At 38.9% G+C, this 22,184-nt stretch overlaps 2 protein-coding genes across 5 annotated transcripts in view; both read left to right on the top strand.

Annotated features, from left to right (window-relative positions):
• Window positions 1–35: 35 nt before the first annotated feature.
• On the top strand, window positions 36–10,863 carry tmem51b (transmembrane protein 51b). 4 transcript variants are annotated; one of them, XM_048172976.1, is made up of 4 exons: window positions 39–259; window positions 7,349–7,387; window positions 7,462–7,810; window positions 9,050–10,863. In XM_048172976.1, exons 3-4 carry the CDS (start codon window positions 7,560–7,562, stop codon window positions 9,480–9,482), a joined length of 684 nt encoding a protein of 227 aa, XP_048028933.1. In that variant the 5' UTR covers window positions 39–259; window positions 7,349–7,387; window positions 7,462–7,559; the 3' UTR covers window positions 9,483–10,863. The 4 variants fall into 4 exon arrangements, with proteins under 4 accessions (XP_048028932.1, XP_048028930.1, XP_048028933.1 ...); XM_048172977.1 differs by having other exon boundaries at window positions 39–277; XM_048172975.1 differs by having other exon boundaries at window positions 36–277; window positions 7,349–7,810.
• A 2,149-nt stretch (window positions 10,864–13,012) lies between these two features.
• The window catches only part of skib (v-ski avian sarcoma viral oncogene homolog b), a 33,993-nt gene continuing 24,821 nt past the window's right edge, over window positions 13,013–22,184 (top strand). Inside the window, exon 1 of the mRNA XM_048171964.1 lies at window positions 13,013–14,779. Coding sequence (XP_048027921.1) covers window positions 13,883–14,779 — 897 coding nt within the window. The 5' untranslated portion in view covers window positions 13,013–13,882. The remainder of the gene's footprint in view (window positions 14,780–22,184) is intronic.

Raw genomic sequence — 22,184 nt, 5'->3', positions numbered from 1 at the left:
TATCTTATTTCTCGTCTATGAAACCCGACTCGCTTTAGGACCAAGCGTCTACTTAACTCTTTACAACTGTGGGGTTGCTCGAGTTGATTTTAAACAAAGTTCCTGTCTCTGTTTAAGCCCTCAAATTGTAGATAGAAGCAGAGTAACTGAGGAGGACAGGAGTTAGAGTATTCATACAGCTTTTTCTTCTTTTTTGGACGAATGAAAGGATCCTGACGACGTTCGTTTTACCTGCGGCTGGGAGCGACACCTGCCTCAGGTACTTTCATTTCACAAGGTGCGAAGGGCGTTGAATCGCGGCAGAGCTTAGTTTAGGCCGTAAACTTTAGTTTCAACTTGGTTTATTGCGGTATTTTTTCGTTATTCGGCATCGTTGAGATGTTTGACTTTGCTGACAGAAAGTAACACCGGAGAGTCTTTAGAATGCTGTCGTTACAAAGATTCTTGTATTGTTTAACATTGTTTCAAAATACCGTGAAAGATAGGCAGGGACTTCTGCGCAATAATTGCTTCATGTCAGTAAGATAAAGTTAATAAATCAAGAATCACTTTTATTCCATCTTATTCTGAGTGCACATTTGTATATCTTGTCTCAATCGTCACATCTGATGTCATTGATTGAAAATATAGTAGGCCTACATTGTTTCTAATATAGGCCTATTTCCAATTGGTCAGTAAGTCTTGAAACAAAATCTTGAAACAAACTTATTGAGGTCATTGATTTTTTTTTCCCAGGGTTTTTTGTACTATAAACAATGACACTGAAGCTGTAGAAATACGATCTGCTCGGCTGCCCTTATCAGAGCTAATTATAAAGCTTTGCCATGGTAAGCGGCGAAATTCCATGGTTACTACTTATTGTTACTAATGTAAAATCGCTATAAAAGAATATGGCATCTCGTTCAAACAGTGTATCTTGTCCACCATGGTAACCACAAGGTCTGCTTATCAATATAAAAGCTGTCAAATCTTATATATATATAAATTAGTATTTTGTTTTTATCAAGATAATCAAAACATGCAAATGGAAGTGGAACAAAATAAACAATAACATTAAAGTACATAAAAAAAATAAAAAAAAAACATCTGTTGATGGAATCACTCCAACTCAAGAATTGTACATCTTCATTTTAGCTCATTAATGTAAAAAATAAATAAATAAAACAGAAATATTCATCATCACTTTCAAACTAAATGATTGATGTCTCCATCTGTTAGATTTCCATAATTGTTTCTCTCCATCTATAAAGTAGTGAAAGTTCTGCTTTAAACCTCGTCTTCATTATTTACTTCAGGGCCACAATCATAATTACTAAAATATATTGTACTGTTTTATATTTTAATATGGAGGGAGTTTATCAAGAACAAGGCTCTCAGGGCATATTTCAATCATATTATTATATATGACAATTCTGTGATTGGCCTCATTTTACTCACAGGTACAACCACCTTTTACAGAACCATTGCATTTAGTTTGTATAAGCAGTGCTATAAAAGTTTTATTCCAGACAAGACAAAAATGCAAGAACTTTATACTCAATTTATATTGACGATTCTTCGTCCAGATCAGTTCAGATCAGCTCAGATAAGGTCATGGGGTGCATGTTTAGATGGGGGCATTTAGTGACCTGTGGTTCTGTGTGTTTACTTCAGGACGGGGAGCAAGTGTTGCTCCGTGTATTTGGACAGGCCTTCCTGGTCTTTTGTCATATTTCCCTATTTTATGTTTCTTTTGTTTTAACCAGAATTTAATGTTCTTTGCTCTCAAGAACTCCACTGTAGACGTCACGTACCCAAATCTGCATGTGATTAATATATAGCTTTCATTTAAGGCTAGACTTGTCCAAAAGATTTTTTTAAGCAAATTGGCTGCTTTGGAACCAGTTGCTGATCTTTTTGTCTTTGTTTAAGCAAATGTATTTTATTTAAGCAAATGTTGTTTATTTGCTCTATAACAGGCTAAATTGGCCTATGTAAAAATATGTATGTAGCCATGTGAAATTAGAGGCAACCACTGCATTTAATCCTGATCCAGAAAAAGATGCTACACACATATAACATGGGCATTCGTTTTTTTAAATTAGATTGTATAATTTCAAAAAACAAAATTGTCTGACTTTTGTGGCATTATGTTACATGAAACATACCTGCACAAAACAAAAACATAAGATGGACTGAACGAAAATGTAAATTCACTCTCTGACAGTAGGTGGCGCTTATGAAACAACAGTGATATAGCATTACCTTAATTATTATAAAAGCTGCACTTAGAAACAATAATTTATATGGAGATAAGAGGAAAAGATAATGCCATCAAAACTTTTCTAAAGACAGTCAGTTCCCTTCAGAGATGCATTCATATAAATCCCCACCCCCAATTCAATATTTATATTTTTCTTCCAACTTTGCGGGCATCACGAACAGTGAGCTTACTGTGCCTGGTACAGTATTTTCTCTGCTGGCACGTCTCTGTTCTCCTCTTTGCGTCCGTCTATAGATAAAATCTAATGGTAACCACACGTTACAGCAGCGCCCGGCCAGCAGTGCCAGACAGGAAGTTAGGGTGGTGCTGATGATCCCATATCCCGCCCCAACCACTAACCCTACCCTTCACTGGAACTAAAAGCTCTACCTTAACAAGTGCCCAACCCCACCCAACCACTAAACCTACCCTTAAAGGGTTAGTTCAACCAAAAAAGAAAATTCTGTAATTAATAACTCATCCTCATGTCATTGTAGTACGTCCAAAAAGGTACTAAAGACATTGTTAAAACTGTCGACGTGACTGCAGCGGTTCAAACTTAATGTCATGAAGTAATTTAACAATATCTTCTGTGTCATTCTCCTACACTGTTTACGTTCAGCACTTCCAGATTCTACGTCAGAATGCCGGCTCATTATTGGCCGGCTCCTGCGTCAGCATCACACGCATGCTCATGTGAACAGCGTTGGCCAATAATAAGCCAGCGTTCTGAGGTAAACAGCCTAGGAGAATGACACAGAAATTATTGTTGAATAAAGTCGTTATTTTTGTGCACAATTTTTTCCCATCGCTTCATAAAATTAAGGTTGAACCACTGTAGATACATTGGCTAATTCATCAATGTCTTTACTACCTTTCTGGACCTTTAAAGTGGGTGTTAAATTGCAGTCTGTGGAGGAGTCAGACAGCTCTCGGATTGCATCAAAAATATCTTTATTTGTGTTCCGAAGATGAACGAAGGTCTTACGGGTGTGGAACGACATGAGGGTGAGTAATTAATGACAGAATTTAAATTTTTGGGGGAACTAACCCTTTAAGGCATGTTCACACCAAGAATGATAACTATAAAGTTAACGATAAAGATATAGTTCTAAAATTTGTATAGAAAAGAATAGCACTGTCCACACCACAGCTATAACGATAATGTTATAGAGGAACGATATCGTTGGGATCACTTTCAGAATTATTTTGAATGATAAAACACTAACAGCCAATCAGAATCCATTCGAATTTAAGGGCTCGCACATTTAAAGGGATAGTTCACCCAAAAATTCTTCTTACTATGCAATCAATGGGGGCGAGATCTGCTTGGTTACAAACATTCTTCCAAATATCTTCCTTTGTGTTCAGCAAAACAAAGATATTTATACAGGTTTGGAACAACTTGAGGGTGAGTAAATGATGACAGAATTTTCATTTTTGGGTGAACTATCCCTTTAAAATGGCTGACAACATTGCAGAGAAGTTAATCGTGAGGTCCAGAAAAAAACTATCACTGTTTGACAAGTCAAGGGCCTTTAATGATGCTATAAGTTCCACCCCAACACCTGCCACAGGCTTGTTCCATCTTTGGCCTGTGTTTACAGACATTGTAATATTTCCACACAAATTACGTTTTGGGTAATGATTACAATGCAGTTTGTCCGGAACAGAGATCAGACAAAAAAACAAAAAAAAAACGTGTTTGGAACAAAAACAGCCCGGTTCAGATTTATGGCTGGTCGACCGTTGCTTCTCTATTTAACATACTTTTGAACAAGACTCCTCTTGCCAGTCTTGATAAACAAATACAATTAGTGTGCACATTTTGCATTGCTTGTCATGTCTTGCTCTGTGACAAACCTGTTTTATTAGTGCCCCTATATAAGTAAGGCTTTCTCAAACTAAATACACTTCCTTTCTACACAGACGATTGCTCTCTTTCTGTCTCTCTCCATCCATCCTTCAATTCCTCATTCCTCTCAAAATATGAATAACAGAATCATTGATTTGTTCTTCATCCTGAAGCCACTTGTTGTAAATCAGAATCTGAACAGTATAAAACATATTTGAACATTTACTCTTCGCCCTCAAATAAATTACACCCACAGGTGGATGATGAGTCATCCTGAGAGGTCCCACAATGCCTGCAATCGTGATTTCTTTTTTAGTGGTCTACCTGAGCACATAACATAAAACGTTTGTAAAAACCACTCAAATCATCTCCTTAAGGTAAAACGTGTTGTAAAATGGAACTGTATTAAGAGAGTGTCTTGTATAAATATACTAAATACTCTTGAGTATTTTGTAAGGATAAAATGAATTCACCTAAATTAGTTTTTTCTAAAAGATGAGGCTGTTTGTCCTGTTTTAATGTGAATTTAAAGTAGCTTTTACCTAAAATTACACCCCTTCCCCATTTTCATTCTGAGCACAGTGAAGTGCCCACATTCACAAGTGAACAATGCTGTGTTGTTATGGCAACAGTTAGTGTACAGCAGCAACCTAACCTTAGTGCACTGGATCAGTTTTAGGTGATTTTTAGTGTGCATGTCTTCCTTATGTGTCGTAATCTTTACTTTCAAGGATATTCGCTGAAAGCTGATGTTGATGTTCTGAAAATGAGTATGGATGTGGGAAAGATTGTAAAAGGGTTTGTAAATGTTATCTTTAATGCACTTATTTTATTTCATTGAAATGTTCCCAGTTATTTATAGCGATGCTGTCATTTAAGGAATTTAGTTTTTTTTGACTGAAATGTCACATTTCCTTTTCTCTTGTATCACATCACAACAAAGACAGGAAGCTTTTTAGCGTTTGTGCAACAAAATGAAGATCAAAGTGTGTGCCACACACACACAAAATGATGGGAAACATGTTGTTGCACAAGCCTTGTTGACTCATAAACTGGCTAAATAAGTTGTACTGTAATTTCTGCCAGGCTTTTTGTATACAAACTGATTTTTATGTTCAGCATTCAAAATGCAACTATGATGATTCCAATTACCTCCTTACGGTTCTATATTGATACCCTCCAAACTTATTGGCTGACAGAAAGTGATTTACTCGCTTATAAATGTGAATCTCTGTACTCTGTAATCATATTTCTCACATTTCTTATATCATTGTTTATAGAACAAAGACCCTCAGAAAAGTGATTGACCCTTATTACTGAAATTCTTATGTTAAAGGTGCCCTAGAATCAAAAATTGAATTTACCTCGGCATAGTTGAATAACAAGAGTTCAGTACATGGAAAAGACATACGTTGAGTTTCAAACTCCATTGCTTCCTCCTTCTTATATAAATCTCATTTGTTTAAAAGACCTCCGAAGAACAGGCGAATCTCAACATAACATCGACTGTTACGTAACAGTCGGGATCATTAATATGTATGACCCCAATATTTGCATATGCCAGCCCATGTTCAAGGCATTACACAAGGGCAGCCAGTATATTAACGTCTGGATGTGCACAGCTGAATCATCAGACTAGGTAAGCAAGTAAGGACAATAGCGAAAAATGGCAGATGGAGCAATAATAACTGCATGTCATATCCATGATAACATGATATTTTTAGTGATATTTGTAAATTGTCTTTCTAAATGTTTTGTTAGCATGTTGCTAATGTACTGTTAAATGTGGTTAAAGTTACCATCGTTTCTTACTTTATTCACGGAGACAAGAGCCGTCGCTATTTTCATTTTTAAACACTTGCAGTCTGTATAATGAATAAACACAACTTCATTCTTTATAAATCTCTCCAACAGTGTAGCATTAGCTGTTAGTCACGGAGCATAGCCTCAAACTCATTCAGAATCAAATGTAAACATCAAGAAAAATACTATACTCACAGGAATCGATGCATGCAGGCAGCATGAATGACGAACATCTTGTAAAGATCCGTTTGAGGGTTATATTAGCTGTGTGAACTTTCATTATGCACTGTATAACTGCACTTATAGTCGAGAGCTCGGGAGGGCAGGGAGCGAGAGATTTAAAGGGGCCACGCAGTCCGAATCGGTGCATAATTAATGATGCCCCAAAATAGGCAGTTAAAATTAATTTAAAAAAATCTATGAGGTATTTTGAGCTGAAACTTCACAGACACGTTCAGGGGACACCTTAGACTTTGAATTACATCTTTTGAAAAGATGTTCTACGGCACCTTTAATAATTCTTTGTGACGTACATCTGAATTAAAGGATTAGTTCACTTTCAAATAAAATTTTCCTGATAATTTACTCACCATGTTATCCAAGATGTTCATGTCTTTCTTTCGTCAGTCAAAAAGAAATTAAGGTTTTTGAATAAAACATTCCAGGATTATTCTCCTTATAGTGGACTTCAATGGCCTCCAGACGGTTGAAGGTCAAAATTACAGTTTCAGTGCAGCTTCAAAGGGCTTTAAACAATACCAGATGAGGAATAAGGGTCTTATCTAGCAAAACGATCGGTCATTTAAAAAAAATACAACTGTATATGCTTTATAAACACAAATGATCACCTTGCACATGCTTCCACTTTCCGTATTCTTCAAAAAGCTTTACGCCGTATGTCCTATGCCTTCCCTATTCTACTTGCGGAATGAATGCAGCGCCAGTTTTTTTTTTTTTTCCGTAAGTAGAATAGGGAAGGCTTAGGACATACGGCGTAAGCTTTTTGAAGAATACGGAAGGCGGAAGCATGTACAAGGTCAAAAAATAGAAAAAAAGAAATGTTTTCATGGATGAATTGTTAACAATAAGATCAATAACAGATTATGACCAATACCAATTTACATAAACTTACATAAAATCCCTTAACTTTGGTAATTTCACAAATACGAAACTGACATGACTTGAAAGCAGCACTAAATTTGTATGAAGAGTTCTAGCAAGTTGTACAATGTCCATACATGGTAATTCTTTCAATGACATGATGGAATGCTTCCATTTGACCTCTAGAGTAGCATTGTGCCAAAAAGATCATTTTTGCTGTAGAGTCCAATGAGCTGAAACACAGAAACCCTTTTCCTCTGATTCACAGGCCCCGTTCCAGGAAGTATTTCCTCTTCGTTGAAATGTTTATAACAGTTGTCTCTCTTTTTTTTTTTCTTTGCTTTCAGTTCTACTCTCATCCTCCACATTTGGACCACCCTTCCCGGGTAAGTGTATGTTCGTGAATATTCGAGGGGAGCATTTACAGCTATGTGCTCCAGTGGACGTCCTCTGTGTACAGGAAACAGGCGTTCGCCAACCAGTCGAGAGGGCAGTAGCTCAGGTTCCCAGTATGCTCTCTGTGCACTGGGAGTGGGCCTGGTGGCGCTTGGCGTTGTCATGATCGTGTGGAGCATAGTCCCTTCTGATGGGACACAGTCGCACAATGCTACAACCACAGGCAATGGAAGTGCCAATGGGGATGAAGTAAAGACATCGTCTGTTGCTTATGTGCTGGTTGGATCTGGTGCTGCCATGTTGCTCCTTGCTGTATGTCTCGGGGTGAGGAACAAGAAGCGGATGAGACAAAGGGAAAGAGGTGCAGGCGGTGCTGATTATGTGGATCGTGTCCATAGAGATCAGGATGAGGAGTGAGTACTGCTCTATACTCATTGCACTCTTTCTCTGGGGTGTTAAAAGATGATGAAAGAGACAGTGTACCCCAAAAAAATTTACTCACCCTCAAGTTGTTCCAAACCTGTATGAATTTCTTTCTTCTGCTGAACACAAAAGAAGATATTTTGAAGAATGTCCATAACTAAACAGTTGATGGGCCCCTTTGACTTCCATAGAAAGGAAAAAAAATACTATGGAAGTCAATGCAGTCCTCATTCATACAGGTTTGAGGGTGAGTAAATGATCACAGAATTAATTTTTGAGTGAACTATCCCCTTTAATGTCGAGGTTTGTAAAGGGATGCGCTGATAAAGATTTGTCAAATAATTATTTTCATGGAGGATAAATGGTTGATACTGAAAATAAACAAGTTTTAAAATCTGTTGTTTAAATGCTGCATTCCATTGTACAGTATGAAAAATGGATATTCATTTTAAGATTTCATAAAGATTAAGTGTTAGTAAATTATTAATGTTTTCTTTAAACAAGCATTAGATGACAGCAAAGGTAATTTAAATGTAAAAATAAGCACAATTAAATACACAAAACAGAACAATTAAATATACAATATTGACCGATATACAATATACATATATATATATATATATATATATATATAATCCGTTAAAAAATCTATTTCAAATAAATTATGTTCTTTTAAACTTTGTTCATCAAAGAATCCTGAAAACAAAAATCACTGTTTCCACAACAATATTAAGCAGCACAACTGCTTTCAACATTGATGATAAAAATATGTTTCTTGAGGATCATAGCATCATGTGACACTGATGCTATGAAGAGTAATTCAGCTTTGCCATCACAGGAATACATTTACATCGTAAGCATCATGTGACATTTACATACATAGCATCATGTGACACTGAAGATTAGAGTAATTCAGCTTATATATACATACACACGTGTGTGTGTGTGTGTATATATATATATCTATATGTGTACATACATACGTGTGTATATATATACGTACATACATACACACACACACACACACACACACACACACACATATATATATATATATATATATATATATATATATATATATATATATATTATATATAATTTTTTTTTTTTTTTTTTTTTTTTTTAAATCTCTAATATCAGCGCTGATATATCTAGGTGAATCATATTGATTTATATGTTATGTTTACCTGCACGCAACTCATGTCATGGTATTTCTATGTAAATATTAGATCAACTGGTGAACCAGTTTCACCCAGCTATGACGTCCCCACCTATGAGGAAGCAGTCACCAGCGGACGGTACCCTATTCGACAGAGCAACTTGCGACAGAGTTACCAGCTGCCCTCGTACGAAGATCTGATTGGTGCCGTCGAAAATGAAGGCCAGCAACCGAGAGAAGGTAATGGCCCTCAGCCAGCTCCTGGCCCCGGACCCCAGCCTGCGGCTCCCACCTCCAGCTCTCAGCCCGCCCGCAGCAGCAGCAGGGCCAGCCGCCTCCTCAGACCTCTACGAGTGCGCAGAATCAAGTCAGAGAAGCTCCACGTAAAGGATATTCGTTTGAATATCCAAAACCCTGAACAGAGTCGGGTGGCCATTGAACCACTGACCCCTCCACCACAGTATGAGGACAAGCCCCCTCAACTACCCACAGAAGCGGTGTAATCATTCAATCACTGGATTTTTGTCAAGTGTTTGCATCTGTGGGTTGTTTGGAAAATGTTGACTCATCTGTGCAGAAGCAGAAAGTTTCAGTGAGAGCTATAAATGGATCTCAAAATCTGCCAATTTATGAAATAGGATATGTTCATGTGCACTGTCAATTCTTCTTGGACAAAACACTAAAGCCTACTTGACTGTTGTTTTAACAGGACTTTCAATATTCTAAGAAGGATGTTACAGTGATGTATTGGGGGTTTTTTTAACTGTAAGAAGGATATGAATGCTGCAGTGCGTCTCTTGAGAGATAAATTGTTTTTACTTCCAAAGAACTACAATGTACATTACTAAAAATTCTTAAAGAATAACTTATAACTCAAGAATCCCATCAAACATTTGTTGCCATGATTGAGATGCCAAATGAAATGCCAAACACTAGCATGTTGTCTTAAATCTGAATGTTCTTGTTTTTTTACTTTTTTTTTTTTTTTTTTTTACTCAGAATATATAATACATTTGAACCAGAGGTGCTAATTTGGCCAATTTTGCAGGAATGCAAAATTTATTTTTACAATAGAAGATAGAATTCTAACTAATTTGCTTAACTAATTTATTCAGTCCCACTCCGATTAATCCAATTAATAATATAATATAATTTTCCAGTATGTTTTCATTAACGATGTGTCACTGTTTGTTCTGTTTGCAATTAATTTTGCCTCTTTTCTTTTTTTCTTTTCTTTTTTTCTAGATTTATTGTTTATACTTTATTTTAAGGGTGCAAAATGAAGACTTTTTGAATTAGAAGGGAATTGAAGATACATTAAAAATTCCTACGAGAATTTTGAGAATAATGTTATTTTAGAACAAATTCTGCATTAATATGAAATTCTAATAAGTGATATAAAAAAGGGGGAAGGTCTTGATAAACAAAAATGCACCTTGGGGACTTTAAAAAAAAAAAAAAAAAAAAAAAAAAAAAAAAATTAAGGGAACTCAACACTGAATTACTGAAGTGCAGATGTGAATTTTAAAGATTAGGCTACAATTCCAAACTCAGTTTCGCTGGACAAACAAACCCATCATGCTGCAGATTAACCATTTTCATGAAGTCAACATAAAAGTGTTGTTGATGTCCTTTTGTATGAAGCTAAATTGCTTTCACAGACTGCACCTTTTAGGAAACGCTTTTGTTTTATTTACAGTTTAGTTTGTTATAATTCAGTTTAATTATTTGATTGGGGTGTAGAATCTTGGAAATGGATGTCGTTACTATTTACTTGACAAAAGGAATACGATTATGGGTAGTTGATGTAATTAATATTTTAAAGCAGAAAACCTCTGTATTTTATTTATTTCTTGTGGGAGTTAATAAAATGTTTTAAATCTATGTTTTTGTTTATCTTTATGGTTCCCCAAGTTGAAACATAATGTGTGCTGAATTGTAGGGCCCCCTAGTGGCTGAGAGTCGTACAAACAACATCGAATTACAATCGATGATTACAAATTTAACTGCACCATCTTTTAACAGCTGCTGTTTTGACAAACTGGATATTCATTTAGGCCTTTCAGTATAATGTTTCTAATTTGACTGTGAGTGGATGTGGTACAACATGAGGGTGAGTAAATGATTACAGTTCTAATTTTGATTGAATTATTACTTTGAAACAACCGCTTTCTTTATCTTTCCAAATTAAATATGTAATTGTAGTGTCATTGCCAACAAACACTGTTCATTTCCCATGTGTTTTTTATTTCAATTCTGACCATATTTCCTTTACATTTATCATCAAATGCATTTGATGACACCAGACCTACTCTCGATATATTTCTCTTTCATTTCAGACATCACCCTATGTGTGGAGTGAAACCTATGGGTCTGTAGTGTGACAGGTATTTGAAGCCAAATCAAACTGTGCATTCATGATAGTGTTGAATTTCAAGCAGCCCTACTTCAGGCATATGTGCCAAAATTAACCATTAGACAAATTCTTGCGATTTTCTACGTTCCATGAAAAACAAATTAGGCTGTTACAATATCACCCAATCTAAACAAAGCAGTATGAGTTATGCCTTTACTAAACTTTGCTCTTACATTTTTGAACATTTGTCAAAATGAAATCGTGAAATAAAAATTACAATGTTTATTGTTGAGTCAGGATTGTCATGGCTTGCTTTTAATCCAAAAATGTTTAGTACTACACGATTGCCGTGTGACATTGCTGATATACAACCGTAGACAAGAAATCAGCATTGAATAACGTGCTGTTCAAATGTTTGGGGTCGGTAGGATTTTTTTTTTGTTGTTAAAGGGTTAGTTCACCCAAAAATGAAAATTCTGTCAATTATTACTTATCCTCATGCCGTTCCACACCCGTAAGACCTTCGTTAATCTTCGGAACACAAATTAAGATATTTTTGTTGAAATGCGATGGCTCCGTGAGGCCTTCATAGGGAGCAATGACATTTCCTCTCTCAAGATAAAGGTACTAAAAATATATTTTAATCAGTTCATGTGAGTACAGTGGTTCAATATTAATATTATACAGCGACGAGAATATTTTTGGTGCGCCAAAAAAACAAACAAAATAACGACTTATTTAGTAATGGTCGATTTCAAAACACTGCTTCAGGAAGCATCGGCGCGTTATGAATCTTGTGTGTCGAATCAGCGGTTCGGAGCGCCAAAGTCACATGATTTCAGCAGTTTCGCAGTTTGACACGCGATCCGAAACATGATTCAACACACTGATTCATAATGCTCCGATGCTTCATGAAGCAGTGTTTTGAAATCGGCCATCACTATATAAGTCGTTATTTTGGGTTTTTTTGGCGCACCAAAAATATTCTCGCCGCTTTATAACATTAATATTGAACCACTGTACTCAAATGAACTGATTTAAATATGCTTTTAGTACCTTTATGGATCTTGAGAGAGGAAATGTCAATGCAGGCCTCATGGAGCCATCGCATTTCAACAAAAATATCTTAATTTGCGTTCCGAAGATTAATGAAGGTCTTACAGGTGTGAAACGGCATGAGGGTGAGTAGCCTAATAAATGACAGAATTTTCATTTTTGGGTGAACCAACTAACCCTTTAAGTATATGCTTATCAAGACTGCATTTAGCCATATTTGATCCAAAATATAGTATAAACAATAACACTGTGAAAATGAATTACAATTTTCTGTTTTAATATATTTTAAAATATAATTATTCCAGCGATGGAGCCATTACTCCAGTCTTCAGTGTCACATGATCCTTCAGAAATCAGGCTATGATTGACCAATGAGAATAAAACATTCCAAATGCTAATTAAAGCTATTTTATTTTTTAAAATAATAATAAATAAATAAATAAAAAGTACACTCCCTTTTAGATGTTTGGGGTCAGTAAGATTTTTTTTGTTGTTGTTGTTGTTGTTGTTGAAAGAAATTAATACTTTTATTCAGCAAGGACACAGTAGGCATTTATAATGTTCCCAAAAATCTATTTTTAAATAAATGTTTCTTTTGAACTTTCTATTCATCAAATAATCCAGGAAAAAACTATCATGGTTTCGCAAAAAATATGAAGCGCTCAATGTTTTTAACAGTGATAATAAGAAATTTTCTTGAGCACAAAATCAGCATATACATATAGCCTAATAATAATTACATTGTAATAATATTTTTTTAGTGAAAACTTTAGCCTAATGTACAGTATTTCAAATCAATGTCCATGTATTCAGGCGGTCAAAATAAATCCTCCTGCTCGTAAAACCACGTTACTAATGTATATTTTCATATGTACATGAGCTACTGCTCCTGCCATTTACATAATGTTTATGACCTTTAAAGTTTGTTAATAAAATGTACTGTAACCCTTGTAAGTAAACTCCACCCCTCCTCCATCCGCTGCAATACGTGTAGTTTGTGTTCCCGCTTTTGCAGCTGCTAGGGCGGCGGGGGGAGGGAGAACCTCTCCTGGAACAGCCAGCCCGGGGAGTCAGTCACATTCTTGGCCGGGATTCAATGACTGAACCAGACACAAACAAACACTGAGGGAGAGAGAGAGAGAGAGAAAGAGGGAGAGGGAGTGAGAGAGACTCGCACACTCTCATAGTAAAGCGGAGGCAACTGCGCCGAGTCGAGCTTTACACTACGCTTACATTTTGCGCGTGAGTTGCACCGGGTCTGTGATATAGTCGGATTGAGAATTACATTTCGATCAAAACTTTAGACTTTGGGGAGCATTTTCTCGTCTCTCGGAACTCTGGTTCTTTCTGGTACGACTTAAGATTTGAACATGAAACAGTTGAATGGATTACAAGGCGGTGTTTTACGCTTTCCGAACTGACATGTACAGTTGCGACTCTTTCCGTTCACATTCACTGAATCTGTAGTGATTAGACTGCCCAGGTTTAAACATGGAGGCTCCTTCCAGCTTTCAGCCGCATCCAGGACTTCAGCAAACTCTCAAGCAGTTTCACTTGAGTTCCATGAGCTCTCTCGGCGGTCCGGCAGCCTTCTCGGCCCGGTGGCAGCAGGACATGCTGTTCAAGAAGGGCGGCAAGAGCTGCGAGATGATAGTGAACCTCCCGGCGCAGACGCCCCCGGTCATGCCGGGGCCCCTATTCATCCCGTCCGACCGCTCCACAGAGAGGTGCGAGACGGTCCTGGAGCGGGAGACCATTTCTTGCTTCGTGGTGGGCGGCGAGAAGCGCCTCTGCCTGCCGCAGATCCTCAACAGCGTCCTGCGAGACTTTTCCCTACAGCAGATCAACTCTGTGTGCGACGACCTCCACATCTACTGCTCCAGGTGCACGGCGGACCAGCTGGAGATCCTCAAAGTTATGGGCATCCTGCCCTTCTCGGCCCCCTCGTGCGGACTCATCACCCAGACGGACGCCGAGCGCCTTTGCAATGCCCTCATCTACGGCGGCACTTTCCCTCCGCACGCCGACAAAGAGTTGTCGTGCTCCATCGAGCTGGAGCGGACGGAGAAGAGCTTCAAAGTTTACCACGAATGCTTCGGGAAGTGCAAGGGCCTGTTCGTGCCAGAGCTCTACACGAGCCCCAACGCAGCGTGCATACAGTGCTTGGACTGCAGGCTCATGTTCCCGACCCATAAGTTCGTGGTGCACAGTCATAAAAGGCTGGAGAACAGAACCTGTCACTGGGGCTTCGACTCGTCCAACTGGAGGGCTTATATTCTTTTGGATCAAGACTATAGTGACAAAGAGGAGAGCACCACACTGCAGCAGCTCCTCAATGAGTTAAAGGGGAAATTTGACCTGGGGAACAAGCACAAGACATCTTACAAGGTGAGCTCAAAATGCATAGCGTTATTATAAAATCAAAGTCTGAGTCTGTACTGTAGTACCTACTCCAGAATTATGGATATTTTACTCCCCAATAGTTATGATGATAAATATTATAAATGGTTGGTGATCATTAATATATTGTGTGGGTTTTACTTCATTGATTTTCCCAAAGTTGTATTGATCTTTCTCTTTGTCTCGGGCACTATTTGATCATACAACACCTGGTTACACCTCATTGTTTGTGTCAAAGTAAACAAAAATGTGTCAAACATATCTTCCTTCAATTTCACCACACAAAACGCACTGTGGACACGCAAACCATACTTCTTGTTTCATTATTGTAGTCTTTTTTTTCTGTTACCTCACATAGTTTTTCCCTTTGTTTTTGAATGTCACCAAATGTCCATGTTGGACATTTAGTTATTTTGGAAATTGAAGTTTGATGCACAAACTTCATCTTTCACCCATTTTAAAGCCTATTTATGCATCATTCATTCCCTACTTTTTGAGATCATAACAGACTGGTTGAGATCAACTTCTAAAGCTACCTTTGAGCGTATTAAAATGAAGGTCCAGTGTCCTGCCCCCAACTAACCCCCCGAGTGCATTTGTCTTGTTCCTCTGGATGCACTCTGGGGCATCTGCATATGATAAATGGAGCCTCAATTATGTATTTTATGGGAGCCAGAGATAGATGGGGAGGCTTGGGGAAGCCAGTAATGGGCTACAAGGTGGAGGAGGAGGGTAAGAGTGCTGTGTAGGACATTGTTTTGTGTGTGTGTATTTTGGGGGGGGGGCAGGTTGGGGTTGAGGTCCCTCTCCAAAGAGCAGTTGGTGTAGGGTCAGCGCTGCCCTTGGGTCTCCCACTGTCTGATCAGGCTCCACTCCAGGGTCAGAAGCACGGCGAGCGGACAAAAGCACGGGAGTCTCGGGTTGGCTGCTCTCTCCACGCAGCAGCTGTTGAGTGTGATCGTGCTAATGGGTCTACACACATATATGTGTGTGTTACCATGGTGTCACTTCAGCAGGCTTGGGATGCATGGTGTGGCAAATGCAGTTTCATTACTGTGGGAAATGTGAGAGACATGGCACATTTCAGAAATGCAGCGTCATGTATATTTAACGATGGCTTCTCTATGGGAAAAGTGTTGACTGATATTTGTCACATGGAAGCTGAAGGGCTAGTTTACACTTCACTCTGCGTCTGGTTTTTCTGTGCAACTATTGTTAGATGATTAGATGTATGTGTGTGTCCTGTATTTGTTTAAATTGCACAATAAGCATATTTTACCATAACGATATGGGCTGTCCTAATAGTACAGTAGCTGAATGTGTCCAGAAGGGTGGATTTTGTGCAGTTTCTGTGGTTCATTGTCAGAAGTGTCCCAGTTAGCAAGCTGGCTGGGTCCGTGGGGAGCCGCGTACTGGTGGACCTGAATATCACTGGACTAAGTTGCTTGTAGGGAAAAAAACCCCAGAAACAACAGCTTGCCACTTTACACCTAACCTCAGCTCAATTGAGACATTTGTTTTATTTCTTTTTTCCCTTTATTTTTGTAATTAAACGTTTAACTCTTCAAATCCTTTTTTTTTAGTCTTGCTGAGAATATTTGCTTTATGCGGTTTCTGTTTTTTTTTTTTAGACAATTACTGTTTCCAAATATTACTTTGATGAGAGGCTGGTCGCCATGGTTATAAGGTTTTTGAGTCCTCAGGATTTTTATGTAATATAGTTGTTCACAGCAGTACAGAGTACACAGAGTTTGCTTTATTTTTCATCTGAGGGAAATTACAGTGGAATATCTCAGAGCTCAATTCATTTAAAACAGCATCCAGACTTTGTCTGGACTGGCTGACATAATGGCGTAGATCGCTGAGAGAGGGTGGCGAGTTCTCATTAAGAAACTGTCGCCCCTGTCCACCAGGGCCTTGACGTGCCGTCAAAGGGCCGTGACATGTGACCTCTGTCCAAAGCCAGTCAACCAACAACCCCACCCCCTCTCCTTTCAGACAGTCCGGCCAATCGTGTGGCCCTTGCTTCTCCAACTGGACAGATGGTTGTTTGATAAAAGACAGAAAAATACATTGCAGATAAATAGGTAGCAAAACATCACACCAAATTACAATTTGCGTTGGTGTTAGTTTTTCCCCCAAAATTTTTATGGATTTATATTAAAATTGTGATTTCATCAATTTACTAAGTGTTATACTCCTTAAATATATATTTGTTTACATTTTTAAAATGATTTTATATTATTTATAATTTATTTATTAATAAATAATTATAAATTCTTAATTTACATTTTATTTATTTTTAATAAAATATTTTTATTATATTACTTTGCTTATTTTAAGAGTTGTAAAACTCTTTTGCATTTTGCATTTATATCTAAGTCTGAATTTCAGGTGCTTTTTTTTCCTCATCAATTTGCCAAATGTTATGCTATTTAATAATTTTTTTATTTAATTTCTAAAAACCTTTACTTATTTAAATTTATTATATTATTATTTTTATAATTATCTTCATCATTTTATTATTATTATTATATTATTTTTCTTATTTGAAGCGTTTTAATAGTTGTGAAACTGAATTGTAAGGCTACATTGGTGTTTTGCTGTAGTTTTAACAATCTTGAACGGATTGCTACAGCACATAATGGTTTTGTTGTGTTGTTTTATTTGGAGTTTCAACTTTCCCTTAAACCATATATTTCAAGTGCATGTGCATTGTCCTGCCAAAAATGAAGTAAGACTCCAGTGAGAATAGTATTGTGTAATAAATTGGACGCAGAGGGGCCGCAGAGCTTTTAAATTGGGGGACATCAAACTCTCCTTTGTTCTGCTCTCTCACTTTATCAAATTACAGATGACTACCAACCTGAGACCAAACCAATCAACTGAGTGTCCGACCCAAGGTGGCCACGGCCATAATAAATGCGCACGCCTGGGGGATGGAGGTCGCCATGTGCGTGCGAGTTTGCATTTGTAATGCCTGGATCAGCTGTGGGGAAAAGATTAAAATGAGCACACGGCCTACTCATTTCCATTCCCATCTGTCTGCTGACCTCGCCGTTGTGGCCCGCACTGCGTCCCACCAGCCGCGCTGCCCCTTGCTCTGCTTCCAGACTGCCAACAATTTCATCCACTTGCCCAACCCCCCCACCCAAACACTGCGAGTGCTACTTATTCATCCAGCACAGTCAGGCCACTCATCCTTAGTCTGTACCACATCACAGCGACCGGCAAACAACCCCTGCTGCTTGGAATCAGATACTCAAACAACACTGGCTGCCTGGGGTTTGACTTAGCTGAGTCAAAATGTACTTTCGGACGCCTATTCTCTGAACGGCTGAATTTTAAAAGGGTCGCTTGATGGCTTAACAGTCCCCAAGAGATGCTGTCTCATCCCCTCCCTGGAGGGATGGAGGTGAGGGGGTGGTCAGGGGCTCTCAGAGGTTGTGCCCTCTATTCTCTGCCATGTGACCTCTTGTTCAAAGGGCGTCAGCTGGAGCTCTCCACTGGCTGACGCTGGGGTGAAGACCTGCCGCCTCTTTTGTTCCCGACATCTTTGTTACTTAAACTCATTGTGTCTCTGGCTTCGTTTTGGTGCCCGTTGCACGACCGATGCCGCCGTGATAATGAATCTGTAGGCTTTTGTCTGTGTCTGCTGCCAACATGAAACGCATCCACTGCGGTGTAATGTTAATTTGCTGCCGCAATAATAGCGATCATTAATCTGGGCGCAGTTAGCAGCAAATGTCACGAAATCAGGCATCTGTGTTGTGAGCAAGTCTGTATGATGTCTGATGACGACATTGGTTGAGGTTTAGAGTTGCGCAGGCTGGCACTGCCACCAGTCGGTGGGAACAGATGGCAGAATGATGGTGGTGTTGTTTTATGATCGGTTTCTCAGATCAGGCCCTTTAGTCGATAGCGATCATCAGCTTCATGATTAATATGGCAACCCATCTGCTCTGGAGACGGAGAATCCTGGAGTACACAGCTGCCACTGTGCAAGAAACCCAGTGCCTTAATTGAGCCCCTTGCAAGTCCGCTAATCTGTAACTGCTCTGCAAAGTCCACTCATTCCGATGTGGATGAAGTTTCATTTCGATGGAAATGGATTAAATGTAGCTTTAATTTAGTGTTCTATCTCTCGCCCTTCCTCATTAGATGCACGCCCTTCTACGGCTTTGTATTCCCCCCGATCCATCCTCATGAGTTGGAGGATGCATTTTTATTTAATCTGGTTGGAATTTCAATTATTTCTTGGCCAGCCAGAACAAATTAGGAATATTAAAAAAGTCTATTCCTGATCTGAATGCAGTCGACTTACAGACACGCACCAGTTTTATTCCAGCCAAAATAAATGGTGAGGAATCCAAACAACTCATTGCTTATTCTCGTATTGTGTCTTGCGTACAGTGATTATTTTAAATTACATTTTACTTGAATACGCCAAACTAAACCGCTGCTGAAAGAATCTGGCGTTCTGGGGCATACTTGAGTGCCTTTACTTCCTAACAGCTGTCGACTTCTGTTAGAGCTGCTCGGAGAAGGGTGAGGACTGTGTGGTAAAGATGTTTCCTCAGGGTCTGTCTGTGGGATGATGCAGCTTCGGTCTGCGTGCGTGTGCCATATGACAAACTGGCATGTTGCTCTCGCCTACAAACCTCCTACTGACCGCCCCCAAAGCTACCATGAGGATAAGCTCATGAATCTCAAATGAAGTTGATTCTAAATGTTCAAATAGCATTGTTAAGTGCACGTCGTGTACCACTGTTGCTTGATCGCATCCTTCCCACGTCATGGATTGAGGCTGGCTACTCTGTCCATCGGCGATGAGGAAGAATCAATATTTTAGCCAAGCATAATTAAAATGTTTTATGTTTTTAAAGGTAAATCGTTTTATAGTATTAATAATGGCAATTCATGTCGGAGCTGTGGTCTAGTAAGTGCACATAACTTCTTATGCCGTGCTACTCGTATGTGGGTGAAGTGAGTTCAGATTCATCCGTTTCCCAAACTTGCTCCCACCTCGTCGTTTCCTGTCCAATCTCTGCTTTCCTCTAAGGCCTTAAAGGGGTGGTTAAAAAAAAGACAATTTCTTTATTTACTTACCCTCATGTCTTTCCAAACTTTTCTTCTGTAGAGCATAAATCTGAATTTGTTTTTAAATATCCTAATGTTTTTTCAGTTTCAGCTCTTTTCAGTATAAGGGGCTGTCAAGCTCCAAAATGACCAGAAAAGCACCACAAAAGTAACTTTGAACTAGCTTTATTTCAAGTCTTCTGAAGTCACTCAAATCCTTTGTGTGAAGAAATGTAAGTCACAGTTCACTAAAAATCCCGTTATCCGCCCTTGACCCCCATGGTGTGTTCATGAGAAGTAGTGGTCAAATTTGTGAACAAATTGTTCTTTTGAGTTTTTCTGACCTGGTTTTCAAATTTAAGTGTGGTCTGTTTTCGGTTTGTTCCCTGAGCTGTCGTATGAATTCAGAAGACTTAATATTAAAGGTCCCGTTTTTCGTGTTTTTTTGAAGCTTTGATTGTGTTTATAGTGTGCAATATAACATGTGTTCATGTTTCGCGTGTAAAAAAACACAGTATTTTTCACATAATTTACTTATCTGTATACCGCTGTTTCCACTGTCATAAAAACGGGCTGATGACTTCCTTGTTCTATGAAGTCCCTCCTTCAGAAATACGTAACGAGTTCTGATTGTGCCAGCGGTTCCTGTGTTGTGATTCGACAGCAGCTTAGCGCTCCTTGCCCGGAAAGGTCACGCCTCTTACCATAACGTGGAGATGCATGCGCTCAGTGTTATTGTAAACATGTCTTTAATTTTACCCTATCAATTTGAGCCGGAATCAGACCCGGTGATTGGACTGCGGGATGAAAATAACAGCGTTTCGACGACATGACGACAAACACACTCTACAAACGCAACTCTTGTGTATTCCTGTGGGCGGAGGTTAGTCAAAAAACTGTTTTAGTGACGTCATTAAAGAAGGAAGTAGAGGGATGTAGTCCAAACTGGCCGTTCGATGTAGGCGACTTCTGTTAAATAAAATATCTCGCTTGGCATTGAACTTTGAGCTTTAAAATTTTACAGATTTTATTTATACTCTAACAACAACATTACACACTAACTAAAGTTTGAAACATGGGATCACGAAGAACGGGACCTTTAAGAATATAGCGCATGAATACCATGGACTATTTCCATGACGCTTTTGCATCTTTTTAAAGCTTGAAAGCACCAGTCACCGTTCATTGGATTTGCACATTATTCCGATTTTTCTCCTTTTTGTGTTCCATGGAAGAAAGAAAGTCCTATGGGTTTGCAACAACATGAGGGTGTCTGAATAATGAATTTTTACTTTAGGTGAACTGTCCCTTTAAATATAAAAAGTGGCAGTTTAATTAAATCATAAGCAAACTGGGTTTTCTAAACCACACATGATTCTTTTCTAGGCTAAGGAAAAAAGCTTGCTTTCTACGTGAGCTGTCTGGGCCTTTTACGAAAAGAGGGATTTTGTGTTTTTAAGCAGCCCGTGGCCTCTCGTTCACTCCTCAGAGGCACGCAGACGGCTCTCGCTCCACGCCCAAGCAGCATTATTCAGAAAACTTCTGTGATTGGAGAGTCAGTGTAGTTGCTAAGCAAAGCTGCTCTTCCTGTGCTAAATAAGAACTTGATGCTTCCTGGCTGGTGGGCTGAGGGGAGCGTGCCAGCTCTCTCATGCTCGCTCACTCACTGCTCACTCTGCCTGTCTTTCTCTCTCTCTCTCTCACACACACACATACACTTTCTCTCTTTAACACATACACAAACAAGTCTCTGCAACACTTGTATCCAGGCCTTCTCGTGGCGATTGTGTTACTAAGGAATACAAGGCTCCGTCCTAGCCTTGCAAAAAAAGCTGAAGAAATGATGATGTCAGGACGACTTGATCCATAACCTCCATTTCCCTATGCCTCTCGGATTCGGATAAGTGTGAGTCTGTCTCTCTCTCTCTCTCTCTCCTGCTCTCTGGGTGGTGCAAGGATGGAGGTTTTCCTGCATTTGCCCTCCCTATGTTTTGAGGCTTTGGGTTATGAGGCACATTCAGATTTTTCCAGAAAGGCTGATTCACTCCTCCTGCCCTCAGACAGCTGGCAAGGCCTCCATTTTCCACTCGCTGCGATGGTCCACCACAACATGGTGTTTCAGAAATGCTTCTGGAACGCTCGGCAAGATGGCGTTCTCAAAAACAAAAAGTTCTGTGGATGGAGAGGTTCCCTTTGCTTTCATATATAATAACAGATTGCTTGTCTGTACTGCATCTTTCTAAGGCTAATGCTGTCAAATATCAAGTCTGGTCAAAAACATCTATTTATAAATGTTCTCTTTTCCACGCTTCAC

The sequence above is a fragment of the Megalobrama amblycephala genome, linkage group LG21, assembly GCF_018812025.1.
Source record: "Megalobrama amblycephala isolate DHTTF-2021 linkage group LG21, ASM1881202v1, whole genome shotgun sequence".
Lineage (NCBI taxonomy): Eukaryota > Metazoa > Chordata > Actinopteri > Cypriniformes > Xenocyprididae > Megalobrama > Megalobrama amblycephala.
The sequence above is the reverse complement of the archived record's forward strand: the minus strand, read 5'-3'. Positions and strand labels throughout refer to the sequence as shown.

Excerpts from the sequence above, each read along its gene's own strand:
- tmem51b (XM_048172975.1), top strand. The coding sequence starts at position 7,431 with ATGTGCTCCAGTGGACGTCCTCTGTGTACAGGAAACAGGCGTTCGCCA. Across the intron at positions 7,811-9,049 it reads CATAGAGATCAGGATGAGGA|ATCAACTGGTGAACCAGTTT; the intron begins GTGAGTACTGCT and ends TGTAAATATTAG.